At 36.6% G+C, this 16,431-nt stretch overlaps 1 protein-coding gene across 6 annotated transcripts in view; it reads left to right on the top strand.

The window, feature by feature from the left end:
- NCKAP1 (NCK associated protein 1) overlaps positions 1-15,102 on the top strand; it is a 62,906-nt gene extending 47,804 nt beyond the window's left edge. For all 6 annotated transcript variants that reach the window (XM_052791451.1, XM_052791450.1, XM_052791448.1 and 3 more), the window contains 6 exons: positions 190-270; positions 4,342-4,435; positions 6,044-6,160; positions 10,011-10,120; positions 12,734-12,823; positions 13,443-15,102. In XM_052791451.1, coding sequence (XP_052647411.1) covers positions 190-270; positions 4,342-4,435; positions 6,044-6,160; positions 10,011-10,120; positions 12,734-12,823; positions 13,443-13,559 — 609 coding nt within the window. In that variant the 3' untranslated portion in view covers positions 13,560-15,102. The remainder of the gene's footprint in view (positions 1-189; positions 271-4,341; positions 4,436-6,043; positions 6,161-10,010; positions 10,121-12,733; positions 12,824-13,442) is intronic.
- Positions 15,103-16,431: the final 1,329 nt, after the last annotated feature.

Below are 16,431 nucleotides of genomic sequence, written 5' to 3'. Positions count from 1 at the left end.
AACTCACTTTGCAAACTGCTTAATTTTGCATTTATTAGGCTTTAGTGTCTTAAATCTACAAATTCATATACATAAAATAAAAACTCATTTAAAAAAAATTAGTAAGTCCAGTAAAATAATGGTAGTGTCTAACGGATCATTAACATCGGAAGTATTTTTTCTCATTTTGTATGTGTTTGTGTCTCTTAGGTCTTATCCTACCACATTCCTTTCCTTGTAAGTTCCATCGAGGACTTTAAAGATCACATTCCAAGAGAGACTGACATGAAGGTACTGTTTGGCCTGAAGGGTGATGGAGTCATTTTTGGAGCTTACTGAAAATATGTAAGGGGCAGGACTTTCATGCTTAGTGTGAAAAATCCAGAAACAAAGAACACCCTTTTTTTCCAAAGAGCTAAGTAGTTGTGCATCTGCAGCCTCCTAATGTTCTGGGGAAAAAAGACCAACTGACTGATAGGATAAGCACAAGTCTCTATCTGCCTGTGATCACATTTGAGAATTTTCATGGAAAGAATTAAGAATAAATTTTATCAGGTGTTAAAACATGACTAAGCAATAAAGGGAAGAACACTGAGCTGCTTCATAGCATGAACAGTATAACTGGTAAAACTGAATGTTTCAAGGACTCTGTGTACATGGATGGAGCTCTATGCATGTCATAGCTACAAGTCTGATTTTGACCTTACACTGAAAATTCTTGTGAACCCATGGTCTGAAATGCTTGAAAAAAAGTTAGCAGCTTAAATAAAGTGCCTTGTTTCTGAATGGTAGTATGTTTCCATCCAAAAACCCTTGTCGCTACATCATGTGGCTTCTAGACACGCATGCATTAATAGCTGCAGCCTAACTGGTTTTTTTAATCTCTTATTGCAGGTTGGAGCCTGTGAAGGTTTTGTAGCAATGGTGTTGTGGCAATTTGATTTGCAGAAAATGTGTAGTGGGGTATACATTGCCCAACTCTTGATTCACTTTTACAGAAACAATTTTTAGAAATCTGCTGTTGTGGTTTAACCCCAGCTGGTAACTAAGCACCATGCAGTTGCTCACTCCCCCCCTCCTCCGCAGTGGGATGGGGGAGAGAATCAGGGAGAAAAACAAGTAAAACTTGTGGGTTGAGATAAGAACAGTTTAATAGAACAGAAAGGAAGAGACTAATAATGATAGTAATAGCAATAATAAAATTACAATAATAATAAAAAGGATTGGAATATACAAAACAAGTGATGCACAATGCAATTGCTCACCACCCGCTGACCAATGCCCAGTTAGTTCCCGAGCAGCGATCCCCTTAGGCCAGCTTCCCCCAGTGTATATACTGGGCATGACGTTACCCCTTTGGCCACTTTGGGTCAGCTGCCCTGGCCATGTCCCCTCCCAACTTCTTCTGCCCCTCCAGCCTTCTTGCTGGCTAGGCATGAGAAGCTGAAAAATCCTTGACTTAGTCTAAACACTACTTAGCAACAACTGAAAACATCAGTGTGTTATCAACATTCTTCTCATACTGAACCCAAAACGTAACACTATACCAGCTACTAGAAAGAAAATTAACTCTATCCCAGCTGAAACCAGGATATCTGCTCTTGAGCAAAGTATGGTTTTTGAGGGCTAGAATATGTTGTTGTTCCTGAACCTAAAGTTTACATTTTGCTGTTTACTCCTGAGGAAAGAAACTTAAGTTCTGTTGTGTATGAAGATTCACTAAATAAAAAACATCCTTCTCCTTTTTAAAAGTACATTACAAGCACAGTTCAGTGTCCATTATGGCAGGCCTCATGGTTTTAGCAGTCTGTCTGAAAATGAGTTAGAGGTTGCATGAAGAATATGTTGTTACTGAAATTGCACAGGTATGCTATTTCACTCCAAAATACAATCACATACTCTTTGAAACTTGCAATGCTGATAAACCAGCCATGAAAACATGGAAATTCATACCACAATAGAGGAATTCTGTGAAAATTCTATGGAAAATTAACTTCAAGGATGCTGACTGGCTCATGATAAAAATTATATCAACATGATGCAAGCTGCCTTTGCACTTGTCAAGAAAAGCCCATCTAAAATTCTTGCCTATAGTTACAGAGAAAATCATTGATCACCAAAGCATCATGTTCCATTATTGAACTTGAGAAATCAGCATGCAGAAGAGATGAGAAGGGAAGTTCACTGCTTACTTTGCTTGACCTTTTCAGAAAACTTCTTGCACCCTCTGGTATCAAAGGGGTGCTGAAAAATAGGGTGGGATAAAAGCTGCAACAGTAATCATTGAAGACAGTATCCTAGCATTGATATTTTTAAGCCGATGATAACAGATGATTTTAAACATCTCGATGGATCTTTAAAGACATCACTGAACTCGTGTGTCAGCAGATATGAGCGAACATAATACTTGTTGCTTCTCTTCTGGAAGTCACTGGAGTAATTTGCAGTCACTGGAATAACTGGATGGCAAAAAAGCTATCTACTGCTAAATAAAGCCATGCTGAGGACTGTTCTCTGGTTCATGCCACATATCACCACCTAGTTGCCTCTGCTTCATGTAATATTTGGCTGTTGGCCTTCTCTGGGTCTACTGTAGTTCTGCTGTGATTCTTAAATATACCTATTCTGTGTGTGTTTTTCTAGTTCAACGTGTCTGAAACAAATTCTAAGTGCTGTGGTATAGTCCACGATGCTGGTGTTCGCATGATACCAACTGTAGATGTCATGTCTTGTGGTGTGGTGTGATGCCACGTAGGCTTGTTGGAGAGTATGTAGCTTGCCTGGATAATGTTGGAGGACTGTGCCATGGAGAAGGAGCCAAACCTGTGTAGTCTTGTCTCCATAGTGCCTACTGGGAATACTGGGAACTCTGACATGTGCTACCCCGCAACTCTGCCAGAGCTTTGTCTTGAAAACAGCTTGTTGGAAGGGCCAGAACTGTGCTATGAACCTGCTAACATACAGCAGTGCAATTGCAGGCAGCAAAGGCTTCTTTTGGGACAATAAGACAGACTGTTTTTTCTTAAATGAAGGCATGTCAACAGACAGATCTTTACAAGGCTTTGTACAGTGGATTGGGACAATTGCCTGATTGGGCATGATTTAGAACATAATAACGTAGTAATTTCCTATGTACTAAATTTACCAAGCAAGGCATAAATAGCTTTAAAGCTGTTGAAATAAATACTTGTTATGAAATGTTACTTTTATTTTAGTATCCCCGAAACTTACGATTTGGGGTGACTGGCAAAATGGGGTTTGTTCTTTTTTATTTGGTTATTTTTAATATTAAATTGTTGGGATGTGTATACAGGCTTTTAGGAACAGTCTTGCATTTGTTCCACTGTTTCTCCTTAATCAGTTTGTGGGAAACCAGCTCCCATCCAGATGCTCAGTGATTCTTTTAATGCAGGACTGTACTCAAGCTAATATCGTATGTCCTGCTGACAGCGTAGCACTGTGCAAACAACTTTGTATGCTTTTCATATCAGAACTTGCCCTTGGGTAGCCAGGCTGGAGCACATAAATGCTAGTCTGCACAATGTCCCCTATGTGCAGCTGACCACCTGTATTTGAGAATTTATGGGCAAAGTGTAAAACTTCTCAAATGCCAATGGCAGTAAGACCCATTGCTCGCATTTCCTGTAGTCCTTTGTGTTTGGTATAAACCTGCTTTTGCAGAGATTCATCTGAACTTCAGATACTTTGTCCAAAATGTAAATTGGGGAAAGAGAGAATAACTGTGTTGAGTGTTTGTTAATGGCAATAAAAGATACAGCCTGGGACAGACTGGAAAATGGAATACATTTCAAGATGCTCTTAGTTCCTCCAAGTGTTAGGGCCTCTTAGAGTCTAATTCTTGGCACTTGGAATCACTGGATACTGAATGTGTATCAAATTTGAATGTTGTAAGGTTTCTGCCTTACTCTAATATTTCACCAGATTGTGACTTTTGGCTTTTGTCTAAAAATGCTGTATTTGCAGATGTTAGCTGATACTTCAGATCTGGTAGACAAAATCTGTTAGTTTCTTTTGAACAGTGAAGATGTAGAAACAGCTAATTGGAAGTCAGGATGTTTGCTTTGGAGGTATTGTAGAAAAGTATACAAGCTTTGTTTGGCTTGATGAAAAGAAAGTATAACCTAGCACACAAAGTACTGACCCAGCTGTTCAATGTAGGTTAGAAACAAACAAAAATGTAGAGTCTCTTTATCTCGTTTTAGCCAAGTTTCTGAAATTCCTTAGTGCCTCAAACTCCAATATGAACATTTTAAACAGGACAGCAAAACAGTGCTTCCTCATGTTTACACAAAACCCATTCAATGTTGTCTTTTTTGTAATTATCTTTCTTCTGGTCCTCAGGTGGCAATGAATGTATATGAACTGTCATCAGCTGCTGGATTGCCTTGTGAGATTGATCCTGCCTTGGTTGTAGCACTGTCTTCCCAAAAATCAGGTAAGAAGTTACAACTTTAAAAAGGGCGGGGGGAGGAATAAATGCACCCAGGCATGGAAGTGTTTAAAGTGCTAGAAGGAGACTTTTGTATCTTGGGTTCTTTTTATTCCTTTGATGAACTCCATAAATGGCATAAGGACATGGATTATTTGTGCCTGCTGCCTACTGATGTGTTAGCTTGAGAATCTTTTCAAGCACATGTGAATTAACTTGTTGACCTAGAAAGGAATAACGAGTAGATGTTGAAGGAGTTTAATAGCTAAAGGTGAAAACTGCTGTAATTTAAAGACAATGAAAATAGGACTCTGTTGTGAACAGCTACGGACATGATCAGTTCTGTTGTACAGATCTGTAACAAATCTGTGTCACATAAGTAGGCATTAGGAGCTGAAATGCCAGCTGAAAGCACTTCATGAATTTCACAACATTGTGTTACTGGTGTGTTACACCAATGTTAACATGGAGCTTACAAGGGGAAACACAGTTAAATAAACATCTTAATGTTCTAACGTATATAGTGTTTACTCTTATTTGCTTTAAAGCACCACTGTCTAAGCTTTTCAGTTTTGTTTACTCTGGCAGGTTTGAGGGCATGAATTAAGACTCTTAAGTGGTTTTTGACAGTCTTCAGCTTTTTTCCCTGTCTTCCTTACTGAGCACTCTATTACTATTTTTCCCCTGTGTGTAATGGATAGTTAGTGTTATAATCAGATCGTGAATATTGTAAATGCTTCCTAAGTTGATTTTTCTTGCTTTAATAGTAGTTATTTTGGGAGGGGAAAATGCAGCTAATTCCAAGGGGCATTTTAATATTCAAACTTAAGTCTCAAGCACAATTTCTTTGTGTACCTTAAAAAAAAAAATGGTGTATTTGTTTTATATACATTATATGTGTAATATACATAGGTATATCTTTGGAAGATAGCTAGTATTTGAAATGGCATTTTAAATAGATTATTTTCATCGTGGTGCAGCTGTGAATGTTTAGGCTGGGTGAACGAGACAGGGATTTTCTGTATATTTTCATGGTTGGTTAGGATCGTGTATTTTGATTCTTACCTTTGCACTTTGAAGTATTTTGCTTCTAGTAATTCAGTTTGTACAGATACACGTACTCTACTTCACCAACTGTTGACTTTTTTAAAAACTAATCTTATGCTAATGTGTGGTGATGCTGCTATTTTTGAAAACACAAGATTTTAGTGTGAATTGAGGTGAGTGCACATCATCTTCTGCTCATTTACCAAAGGGAGAATGCGAGAGCAGCTCTCCTCACCTCAGAGCAGTAACTGGATTTACATTAGGCTGTAAAAATACTATTCAGCTCAGCATATGAAAGTGTTAGTAGCTAAATGGTTAGAAGTGATAAGGTGGCAGCAGCTTGCCTTCATTCTTGTAGATAACAAACTGGACATTTTGAAGCTCCATCCTGTGTCTTCAGGCAAGACTGACATACTATTCCTCCTTTCACAATACAGACATTGAGTTTGTTGTTGATGGGTTTAAATTTCAGTTTGGTCAAACATTTTATATTCGAAACTACCTGCAGTTGAAAGGAAATACTTTAAGATGACTTCTTTAATTAAAGAACTTTGGTTTTGTTTTTAGAAAACATTAGTCCAGAAGAAGAATATAAAATTGCTTGCCTTCTCATGGTCTTCGTGGCAGTCTCCTTGCCGACTTTGGCTAGTAATGTGATGTCTCAGTATAGCCCCGCCATTGAAGGTAACGTAAAATCAGCTAAAAATTTGCAGTGAATACTTTCTTCATAATAGTCTTGGTAGTTTCTTGAATACTTTTGCTTTAAATATTTATTTACATTTTGTAGTGAACAAAATTTAAAAATCAGCTAGCTCTAATCCAGGAAATTTCTTCTGAAAGTTACTTTAAACAACATTTACTTAATTCTTGTCTGAGTAACTTTTTATGAAAAATGAGCCTTCTACTTGAGATTTTAAGAACAGTTCAGATACTGTAGGGGGCAATCTCATCCTAGTATGTGGAATTGCTAGAACATACATTCTACATTAACTAGTGTGAGGTTTATTATATAATAGTATAGATGTTTTAGTAATCTTTACATTGGCTTTGGGCCACTCATACAAGGTGTCTTTTCTATATTTAATATGCTGTTCATATTACTAAGCATAAAATTTCGAAAACGGAATCTGGAAGGTGTAAGCTGTGAACAGAATTATATCCTACGCAGTAGTTCAACTTTCTTACTTAAAAAAAAGAAAAAATCTTTGCCTCAAGGAAATTCTTTGCATGTAATCCAAAAAAAAAAGTTCTCTTTCAGACAAAATTAAGTTGGGGAAAAAAAAAAAAAAGACTGACAAAACTGTTCCAACGCACACAAAAATCACCTTTCAGCTGTTCTAGCTATTTCCTTTGTGATGTGTAGCAGGGCTCACATAAAAGACCATGTTTATTCTGCATCCATTTACTGGGTATACTGTGTTTTTTCCATTTTTTCTTTTAAAGTTGCATTATTTTTAATCCAGTCAAAATTTAACTCACAAAGACTGTCTAAACTGACTTCTGAAAATTTAAAGTGCTAGGAAAAGACCAAAAATTCTGAAAGCCTTCTGTATTACTTAATATAGTATGCAGATCATATTTTTTGAGAGTCTTGAGCTTATTGTTTTAAATTGGGTTAATTAAAATTTTCTTCAGTTTTGAGAGATTAGGGATTTTTTAACTCTAGTTTCATTTTAAATTAATAATGTAGCCTTTTGTCAATTGTGAAAAAGTTGGATAAATCTCTGATGCAATGAGTAGAACTTTAAAATTCTTAACTTTTCAAATCAATGTTAAAGTTAACATCTTTTTATGATGAATAGGGAGAACAATGTGTAACCTGCAGAAACATTGTTTCACGTTATCTGCACTCACAGTGTTTCTATTGCTTTTTGCGAGCTTCTTCGAAGTCATGGTGGTTGAATGAAAATCTCAGAATATAGGCAACAGCAGGGAATATCAAATGTGATTGGTGAGGGGCACGGGTAGAAACTTGCTTGATAAAGGACAATCAGGTTGATTCTCAACTCAGTCCAAATGAACTTGCTTATGTGTGTTTAAGACCACATCTCTTAAATATTACTTGTTTATATTTCGTAAAAGAAACCCTCTGGAAGCACTTTCTGCTACCAGTTTCTCCTTCAAAAGCATCTTTCTTACTGTGGTGTCTCAAGACTCGTACTACTTGCCAGGGGGACAGTACTAAAAGTTTTTAACGGTAATTATATTTTCACATTCACCCCTCTACAAATTTATTTCTAAGAACGTTGGTCAGGCTAGCTAGAGGTTCTGCAGCAGGTTAGAGCTCATACAGGTTTGCCTCCCTCAAACTCCCCTCTCTTCCAAGTCCTCAGGGTCTTAGCAGGCTGAAACAACAGATAATTCTACCTTCTGCTTGTTTTATATCATGTAGCCTAAATATTCCAGTTTCTGCAATTTCATTTACATTCAGTAACTCTTAACATGAAGTCAGACAAAGCCTGTTTCAAAGTGGGTTCTTAAAGTAAGTACAGTTAATAAGATCTCATAAAACTGTGACTGGAGGGAAGTTACATCTAGAACTCAAATAAGCCTGTATTAGGAGTTGCTACTGATTTTATGAGATGTGGCCTCTGTATTATGTAATTCTTTACTGAGTGGGCTCTTTTTTATTGAGAGGAAAAGAGTCTGGCAAGAGGAATATATAAAATACGTTCACTTTACAAAAATAACTGAACAAACAGAATAGACCTTGTCAGTCCTGCCTTCCTTGCATAATATTACTTTTTCCTGTATTCTGCCCTTATTGTAGAACATCTGGCTTTAGACATTTAATATAGATGCTATTTCCAGAATGAGAGCTTAACTAATGCTGCTTTTTATGAAGTAAATTCCCTGGACAAATCCCAAATTTATCCATCAACAAGTCACAGATTTGAAGGAGTTTCAGCTTTCTAATCTGGCAAGACATACCTCCCAAATACAGACAGTTCTTGGACAGCTTTAGCAATGTCTGCGTTCTCTCTGCCTGCTTCAAGATCAAGCCTGTTTCTTCCACTAGCTCCAGATAAAGGCTCAGGCTCTAACAGACCTTTACTTTTGTTCCCAGTAAGAAATCTGAACTGCTAGTCAAATACCAGGCTAGAGGACTAATTTGTCATCTAGAGGCTAGAATAGAACAATAGTTTGCGAGAGACATAGCCTTTTCTAAAGACTTGAAACCTGCCACAGGTTGGAAGACAATGATTTGTCAGCTGAATTCCCTTGATGATGCTTTTTCTACAGTCTCTGAAACATAAAAATAAAGTCACTTCAAAAAATCAAGCCATTTCAAAAGCAAATACAAACTTAAATCAGCAGAATTAAGCAGAACAGATGTTCTTGACTGATGTTCAAGGAAAGTGGTGATCTTTTTTTGGACTAGCATATTCATGCAGCAATATTTAATTAAAAAAACAGGAGACAGAGTAGGAGTATCAACTCTGGGGGGCCTGCTGGTGGAGATCCATAGAGATCTTTGCTGGGACCTAGTAGTCAGTGTATTCATAGACCACCCAGAAGGAGGGTGAAGAGTGAGGTGAGAAAATTTTCATACCATGTGAAGTTATTGAGGATATTAGAGGAGTAAAGAGCTGCAGATAGATATTATGATACTGAGTAAATTGTGCAACAGAATGACAGATCAAATTAATTTTAAGTAAGAATAGTGATATGCATGGGGAAAAAAATAATTTTTCTCATGTGGAGTGATGTGGTCTAGCTGAACTCACTGTTCAGACATGATCTTGGAGTTACGATAAACAAGTGAATGAAAAAATGAGCTTAGTGCTCAGCAGCGGCCAAAAAGAGTTGGTAGGAATCAGTAGTATTTGCGTGCTTGTATGCTTCCTAACTCCTTCAAAGATGTCCTCCTTTTCATATGCTAGCACTTTCCCAAGATATTTGCTCAGATGTCTATTAATTTTGTTGTAAAGTGGTAGACTTGACTTAATTTGCCTAGAAGAGCTATCAGGCTTACTGAGGAGCAGTTCTGCTCTCTTTAAAAACTGGTGTCATTTAATCACCTTCCAGGCCTCTGAAGCCTGGGTGAATTTTAGGCAAGATGTTATGTACAGCAATTAGCAATTCAACAGTTTTGTTCTTGAGTTCCTGTAGATCTCTTGGGTGAATGCCGTCTGGGCATGACAACTTGTTCCTTTACACAGAGGGGAGAAAAATAGCCAATTAGGTGGAAAAATGCTGCTTGCATGTGTCTTGTTAGCCTAGTCAAGTGGTAATACCCTCCAGTTTTGTAGAGGCCATATAAACTTCCAATATATTATATTTCCTTATTTCTAAAACCTATGGGGATCTTTGTCACATTGCTGTGATCATTACAGCATTCAGAAGGGAGATCTGTACTTCTGGTGGCTTTCCTGATACCAAGTTCAAAGTACCAGTACTTTGCTCCCGTTGTGTAGGATGCTAAAAGTTGATCTTTCATTGTGACGTCTGTTTACTCTTTGGTGATATTTTCCAAAGAACACTGTCATTTTCAAACATGATGCTAAGGTAATTTGTGTATGTTTTTGTTTAGGGCATTGCAACAACATTCATTGCTTGGCAAAAGCTATCAACCAGATTGCTGCAGCTTTATTTACCATCCACAAGGGAAGCATTGAAGACCGTCTTAAAGAGTTTTTGGCTGTATGTATGACTTCATTTCTAGAGCTAGCTCCTCTAAAATGCCACCTAAATCCACCCCCTAATGCCCCTCCATCCGTTTTTATACATAGCCTAGCTTGCGCAGTGCTGTCATTAAATAATTAATGTTTGCATTGCAAGTGCTACCTTTTACAGCGGCAATCAGCCATGAGTAATTTTAATCACAAGGGCATACTATAAAGATTTAGATTAGTATGGATGAGTATTGATTAACCGAGATTTATTCCAATAGCAATATTGCTTCATAATGCTTGTAATGCTTGTTATTTTCCTGTAGTTATAGATTGCAGGGAAACTAAAGTTACTGTATAATACAGTATTGATTTTGATTAGGAGAAAATCAGGTGTGGGCAAGTTACTTTTCTGAAGTCTAGCAATAGGTTAAAATTTGTATCTTAACAAGAAAAATTATCTGTTGACTTCAGGAAGCAATACAATTGATTTCATATAAATCTGGGTTTGGTGCACCAGAGACAAAAGCATATTGTTAATACAAGTCTATATGTAGATTAAATTTAGTAGCAGTCCTTTAGCAATAGTCAGCTGTGTTTGATGTTGGGAAGTAACACTAGCAAATCAATACAAGTGTCTTTTTTTTCCCAGTGTAATCCTTAGTATTTTAGCACATACCATCTCTTACATTGTGGTGGCCTGTGACTCAAAAAAAGAAATGTGCAATGCGTATAAAATCAAGATTCTGTCTAGCAGACTTTTTCCCATGATGTGTTGGACTCCTCAGTTTGTTTTACTTATTCAAAGGCAGCAACTCCAGAGTGGCTTTTGAGTTGTACCTTTTGACATGTCTGCCATTCTTAAACAGTAGCTGTCTGGTAGTGGTATGTTACAGGGATATTTGGGGAGAGGAATTTTTATGCTTCAGAGCAGGCTGAAGATCAAGGCTTCTGAAATCCTTAGGGATGCTAAAAAAAAAAAATCAAAAGCCCTTAGGTGGTGGTGATGCATTTTAAATACATTTTGGTGTGCTGCCTGAGTAGAAATAGAATTTTTAAAGTGGCTCTTAATTAAGCCGATACTTGAAGGGAAACTAAAGGCTAAAATGGCAGCTTCAGTTTAATTTTTAAAAATTACTACTAATTTTGCAAAATATCTCTTCCCCCCCTTATTTTAGGTGCCTTACACACAGGCATGGGATAATGGTAACTTTCTGTAACGAGAAGTCCACAGAAACAATTTGTTTGTTTGTTGGGTTTTTTGGTTTGGTTTGGGTTTGGTTTTTTTTTCTTAAAAGGATCTTTCATTGCTGGAAGTTCATTGCATTTTGTAAAACAGAAAAAACCTTTGGTCATTGACCTTGTCTAATGCAACTGCTGGCTGTAAAAGATGAAAGAAATGGTTGTGTCAAGTTGCATACATTTGACAAGTGAAGGAAACCAGTATAGTTTCATGTGATAAAAACACTTTTGGTATGAGGCTTGCATTTTTTCAGTGTTTACGAGCTGGTTTCAGACCACTGCTTTTACTGCACAGACCATAACTTGATGGTTCAAATATTTTGATAATCTTTGTTTTCTAACACCTTTTATATATCACTTACTGTTAGTCTGAAAGAAAAATATTTCTCTTAAGAAGAAAATGTACTGCCGGGGATGATCTGCTTTCCTGTCAAACTTAATTAAGTACAGAAAAAGCTTACTAGGTTATTTAATACCAATGAGTATGTGTTAAGATTATTTTGAAGTATGCACATTCATTTTATATTACAATTTGATTAATGACAGAATTTGTTCAAGAGGAGTCTTGATTTAGATTTTAAAGTTAACATTTTAAGTTAAAATCCATTTCTGGTAAACATGTGGTTTAGGCACATTGCCACTGCTTGATGTGAGGGCATAAATGATTGTACATCTGAAAGTTGAAAAGAGTTTTTTTTTTCAAATTTCTGTAAGGAATGAAAACACGGGTTGTCAATGCATCTGCAAATTAAGTATTTTACTGTATTCTGTTATCCTGAGCTTGTAAATACCTAATATGTGTTACAAGTTTCCAGGATATCTTTTAAAACTAAGTATTGTAGGGTTGCTCATGGTCTGATAAAATAGTATTCATTTACTTTTAGGATGACATTTCTTCAATTAAAAATATAGTTTAGGAAGTAAAACTTAATTTGTTCTTCTATTGCAAAATGGGTATAACTTCAAACAACAAAAACTCCAATCACTTTAAATCTTACCAAAATGCAGTAAGTTTATATGCATTTTGGGAAGGAGAGAGAAAGTGAGCTCTTGATCCCATGGAAGTTCTGCCATTAATTACAGTAGGCTTTATAATGGTCAACCAATGATTACAACCACAAGTTCTTTGCAATAAATTAATTCACTTTTTGTACTAAATAGCATATATTGCTTATTAAACACTGCTAGAAATAAACAAAAAAAAAAAGGCTCACTGAGACTAAAGCCCAGTGATGGTTTGTGTGTTCAGGTTTACTTTCCTTTGTAGTTATTAGTACACTGCAGTGTCTGTTGGCTAGGATATTGATTTCTTCAGAAAGGTTTTGTGTGTGTATAGCAAAATAGCAGAAGTCAATCAATGCACTGTTATATTTATTGCTTCAAAATACTGGTTTTTATGTAGCTTGCATCGTCTAGTCTACTGAAGATTGGCCAGGAGACGGACAAAACTACTACAAGGAACAGAGAATCTGTTTACCTACTACTAGACATGGTAAGCTTTTGTCTATTTTATGTGTTGCTAACTTAAGGAATAGGCTCCAGATTGCGTCATTCAGCAAGGGCGTTTTGGGTGTCACCTTGTGTGTTGCAGCTTATCAACCAGTGGAAATAATTTTTTTTTATGTCATTCTTCCTGGCATTCTAATGTCAGAAATTAATTTTTTTCACTCCCCCAACACACACACACACGTTTTTACCATCGTCCTTTGTCGCCTAGAACATTGTATCACATTGTTCAGATCATTTTCATTGATCATCTAGTACATACAATATTAAAATGAAATTTCACATTAAAGAAGCACTGTTCAGAGTGTGTGAGGGAAAATCCTCTCTGCTCAGAGGTTTTCCTTTCAGTATTCTGTATCTTTTGGAAGTAGCAGGAGTGCTATATGACTCTATATATATAGGAAAGCTAAACGACTAGCTTTGACAAGTGGTGAGTTTATTGCAATGTGTTTCTCCCCAACGTTTGAACTTTGTATTACTTCTTTTTGCTATGAAATACGTGAGTGGTGGTGTGCTGCAGACCAGAATTATCTCCATGAAATAGATTAGCAGCTGCAGGCAGTGGAAGGTATTCCGCAAAACCTTGTGTTTCTGGTATTTTTCAGATTGTGCAGGAGTCTCCATTCCTGACAATGGATCTCTTGGAGTCTTGTTTCCCTTACGTCTTGCTGAGAAATGCATACCATGCTGTCTACAAACAAAGTGTCACATCCTCTGCCTAAGTATCTACTTACTGGAGATAAGACATAGCACGCATCTATGTGGCCTCAGTTTTATCTGTAAACTGTGGAGCTATTTTACTTTATGGCCTGATGAACAGTTTTGTGGATTATAAACTTTTTCCATAAAGTTGTATTTCTGATCAGTGGTTTCTTAATATGGTTGTACTACAATATAAGCTTGGTTGATTTTAGGTTGCACATTCATGGAAAATCTTTTTTCTCATTTCTTCCTCTTTTTTTTTTCTTTTTTTTTTTTTCCTTTAGAGCATCAGTTATGTTTAAAAAAATACTACTTCTGCTATATGTTTTTTGATATTGATCATGCAAAACAAAAATTGCTTGTTTATTTCCCAGAAGAAAAATGTATTTAGTGATTATTTTAGATAGTGTAGCTTTCATCTGTGTGTAAATTATTTCATATAGGGAGAGTTATAATCTTGTACCTATTGTTCTTATTGAAAACAAATATTGGATGTGCATTTCTGTGAAGTAATTACAGCATTTCTAGTTTTATTTTGAAACATTCACCAATTACGTACTATGACACTATCTAACATTGAAAATGTTATAGGACTGCTTATCCTTCAGACAGCGATCCTCTCCCGATACTCTTAAACAACAGCAAGTGGTGGTGTTTGTATAAAGCATAGTGGAAATTTTTTTTAAACTAACTTCTGTGGTGCCCTGTTGGCATTAACACTACCATTGTACCCTGCTGTATAATAAACATTCTTACACATTTATCACATGTTGATAAAATGTTAGCCCTTAACCACTTTTTATATGTTTTAAATTTTTGAAATTCAAGTGTACCTTCCATAACATACAATAAACACTAGACTGTATTATCTGTAGGTGAATTATTTTTAATATAAATGTTATCCTAGTATTTTAAGCTTAAACTGTGCTGTTGTGCATTGATTTACATCTCACAGTTCATTAAATATCAATCCGTAGAGCTTTTATGTGAAGACTTCTTTTAATCCTTCACCTTCTGGCTTCTGCGATAGTGAATCTTGTAAAAAGTTGGAAGAAGGAATTAAAAGCAATGTAAAAAGTGTCAGTTTAGTGCCATTATCCTTTAAATCTTTATTTTACATAATAAAGCGAGAAAAGCATTTATATAGTACGTAGCGATGCCAATTGTACCCATGGAAGTAAGTGTATTGTTAAAATATAAAACTTGAAATAATCATAAAACAGGAGAGTGTTGCTAAAACTGTAACATCAGACATTACTGAGACAGATGTATAATAGGCCTTTTTTTATCAATTGTGCAAATTGGCATGCAGGGATAACATTGGCTCATTTAGCCTGAAAGCTGACCAGATGGTTGTGCTCTTTAATCCACAGCATATAAAAGCTATGTGTTTCTCAACAGGCTCTGGACATTGTATAGAGCCCCTGTTCTTGATGCAACTTACGTGCATGCTGGTAACTTTTTCTATTATGAAAGAGCCGTTGTGTGCTCAGTTACAATAGCTTCCTCTGTCCAGAGGAAAAAAGTACTGGAATAAAATTGTCCTAAGGAAGTAAGACAGTACATCTATATTTTTCCTAATTATGCATTTTATGTTATAACCATGGAACTGTTTTTAAATTGATAACTTAGTACCATAATGAATAAGTTTGTTCATAAAGAAGTTAGGTCAAATGCGAGACTTTAAGAGTTCTATTCTGTAATATTTATAATCTAATACATTCAAATGTCTTGATTTTAATTAACATTTTGATTGTAATGTAGCCTTTTGTGGAAAAATAATGCCTTTTTTCAAGACTGACTCTTGAAAAACTGAAGTTTAAGAAATAACCTATTTTGTGTCTTTAATCTTTTTAAGTACAAAGCAATTGTATTTGGTCATTTACCTCAGACCACTGTCAGCTTTCTGCTGTCTGAGGTGTTACTGAACTAAGCCTAGAAAATAGGTAATCTCTGACAAATAGATAACAAGTGCAGTATCTCTGTAAGAAGCGACTTCTGATGCAGTCAGATTAGATTTAGTCGTGAACGTTTCAGACTCAGCAGTTTCTGTGGGAGCCCTTACGTAATTGCGCTGTGTTGTCTGGCACACAAAGGCCTGAGACGGTGCCGTTTTAACTACCCTTCCTGCAAGAACTCAGAGCAAGCTCAGCACCAAACCAAAGAACTGAGAAACTGGGGAAGAATTATGTGGACTCATCCATGTATTGGTTGGATTTTGGAGGGGTTTGGGGTGGGAGTGGGAGGGTGTCCTTGCTTTGTTCTTGCTTGCTGTATTTCTATTATTTCTGGTTTCAGCTGAGCTACCACAAAGCTTTTTAGGGTTCAGCCTGCTTGTGGAAGGCAGAGCACATCAAGTATAGTCCTCAAGGCAGCCTGTGTCCATGTACCATGCAAACCGTAATAAGCCTGTTGAACAGTTTGTTGAGAAAGAAGGTAGAGAAGGAATTTTTCTTCTGGAGCCAGCAACACCATGTCCACAACTTAGTAAGTTCAACTGTTGACATTGTATACCGAGTCATCTCAGGTGGCTTTTTGTGCATTTCCAGAAGTGTTTGTAATTCCTGGAGCGTGAAGCACAGATGGCTAAGCTGGTCCCATATGGAGCCAGTTTGGATCAAATGTCTAATTCGTGGGGGAGGACTCTGCCTCATAAGAGAGAGCATGGAAGAAGAATGTCCTGTTCCTGCCCAGAAAACTGTGTTTGGGGTTTTTTTTATTTATTTAAAAATTGTGTCCATCAGGACAAAAGTTTACCATTGAAAATAATGGCTACCATTAAACCTTTTTTGCTGTAGCAATTTGTATTCTAGACAGGAAAAGGAGTTGGTAACCAAACTGACAGTTGGAGTATACTAGTTTTGATGCACTGGAGAATAGCATCCTCCCCAG

The sequence above is a fragment of the Harpia harpyja genome, chromosome 7 (genome assembly GCF_026419915.1).
Source record: "Harpia harpyja isolate bHarHar1 chromosome 7, bHarHar1 primary haplotype, whole genome shotgun sequence".
Classification (NCBI taxonomy): domain Eukaryota; kingdom Metazoa; phylum Chordata; class Aves; order Accipitriformes; family Accipitridae; genus Harpia; species Harpia harpyja.
The sequence above is the reverse complement of the archived record's forward strand: the minus strand, read 5'-3'. Positions and strand labels throughout refer to the sequence as shown.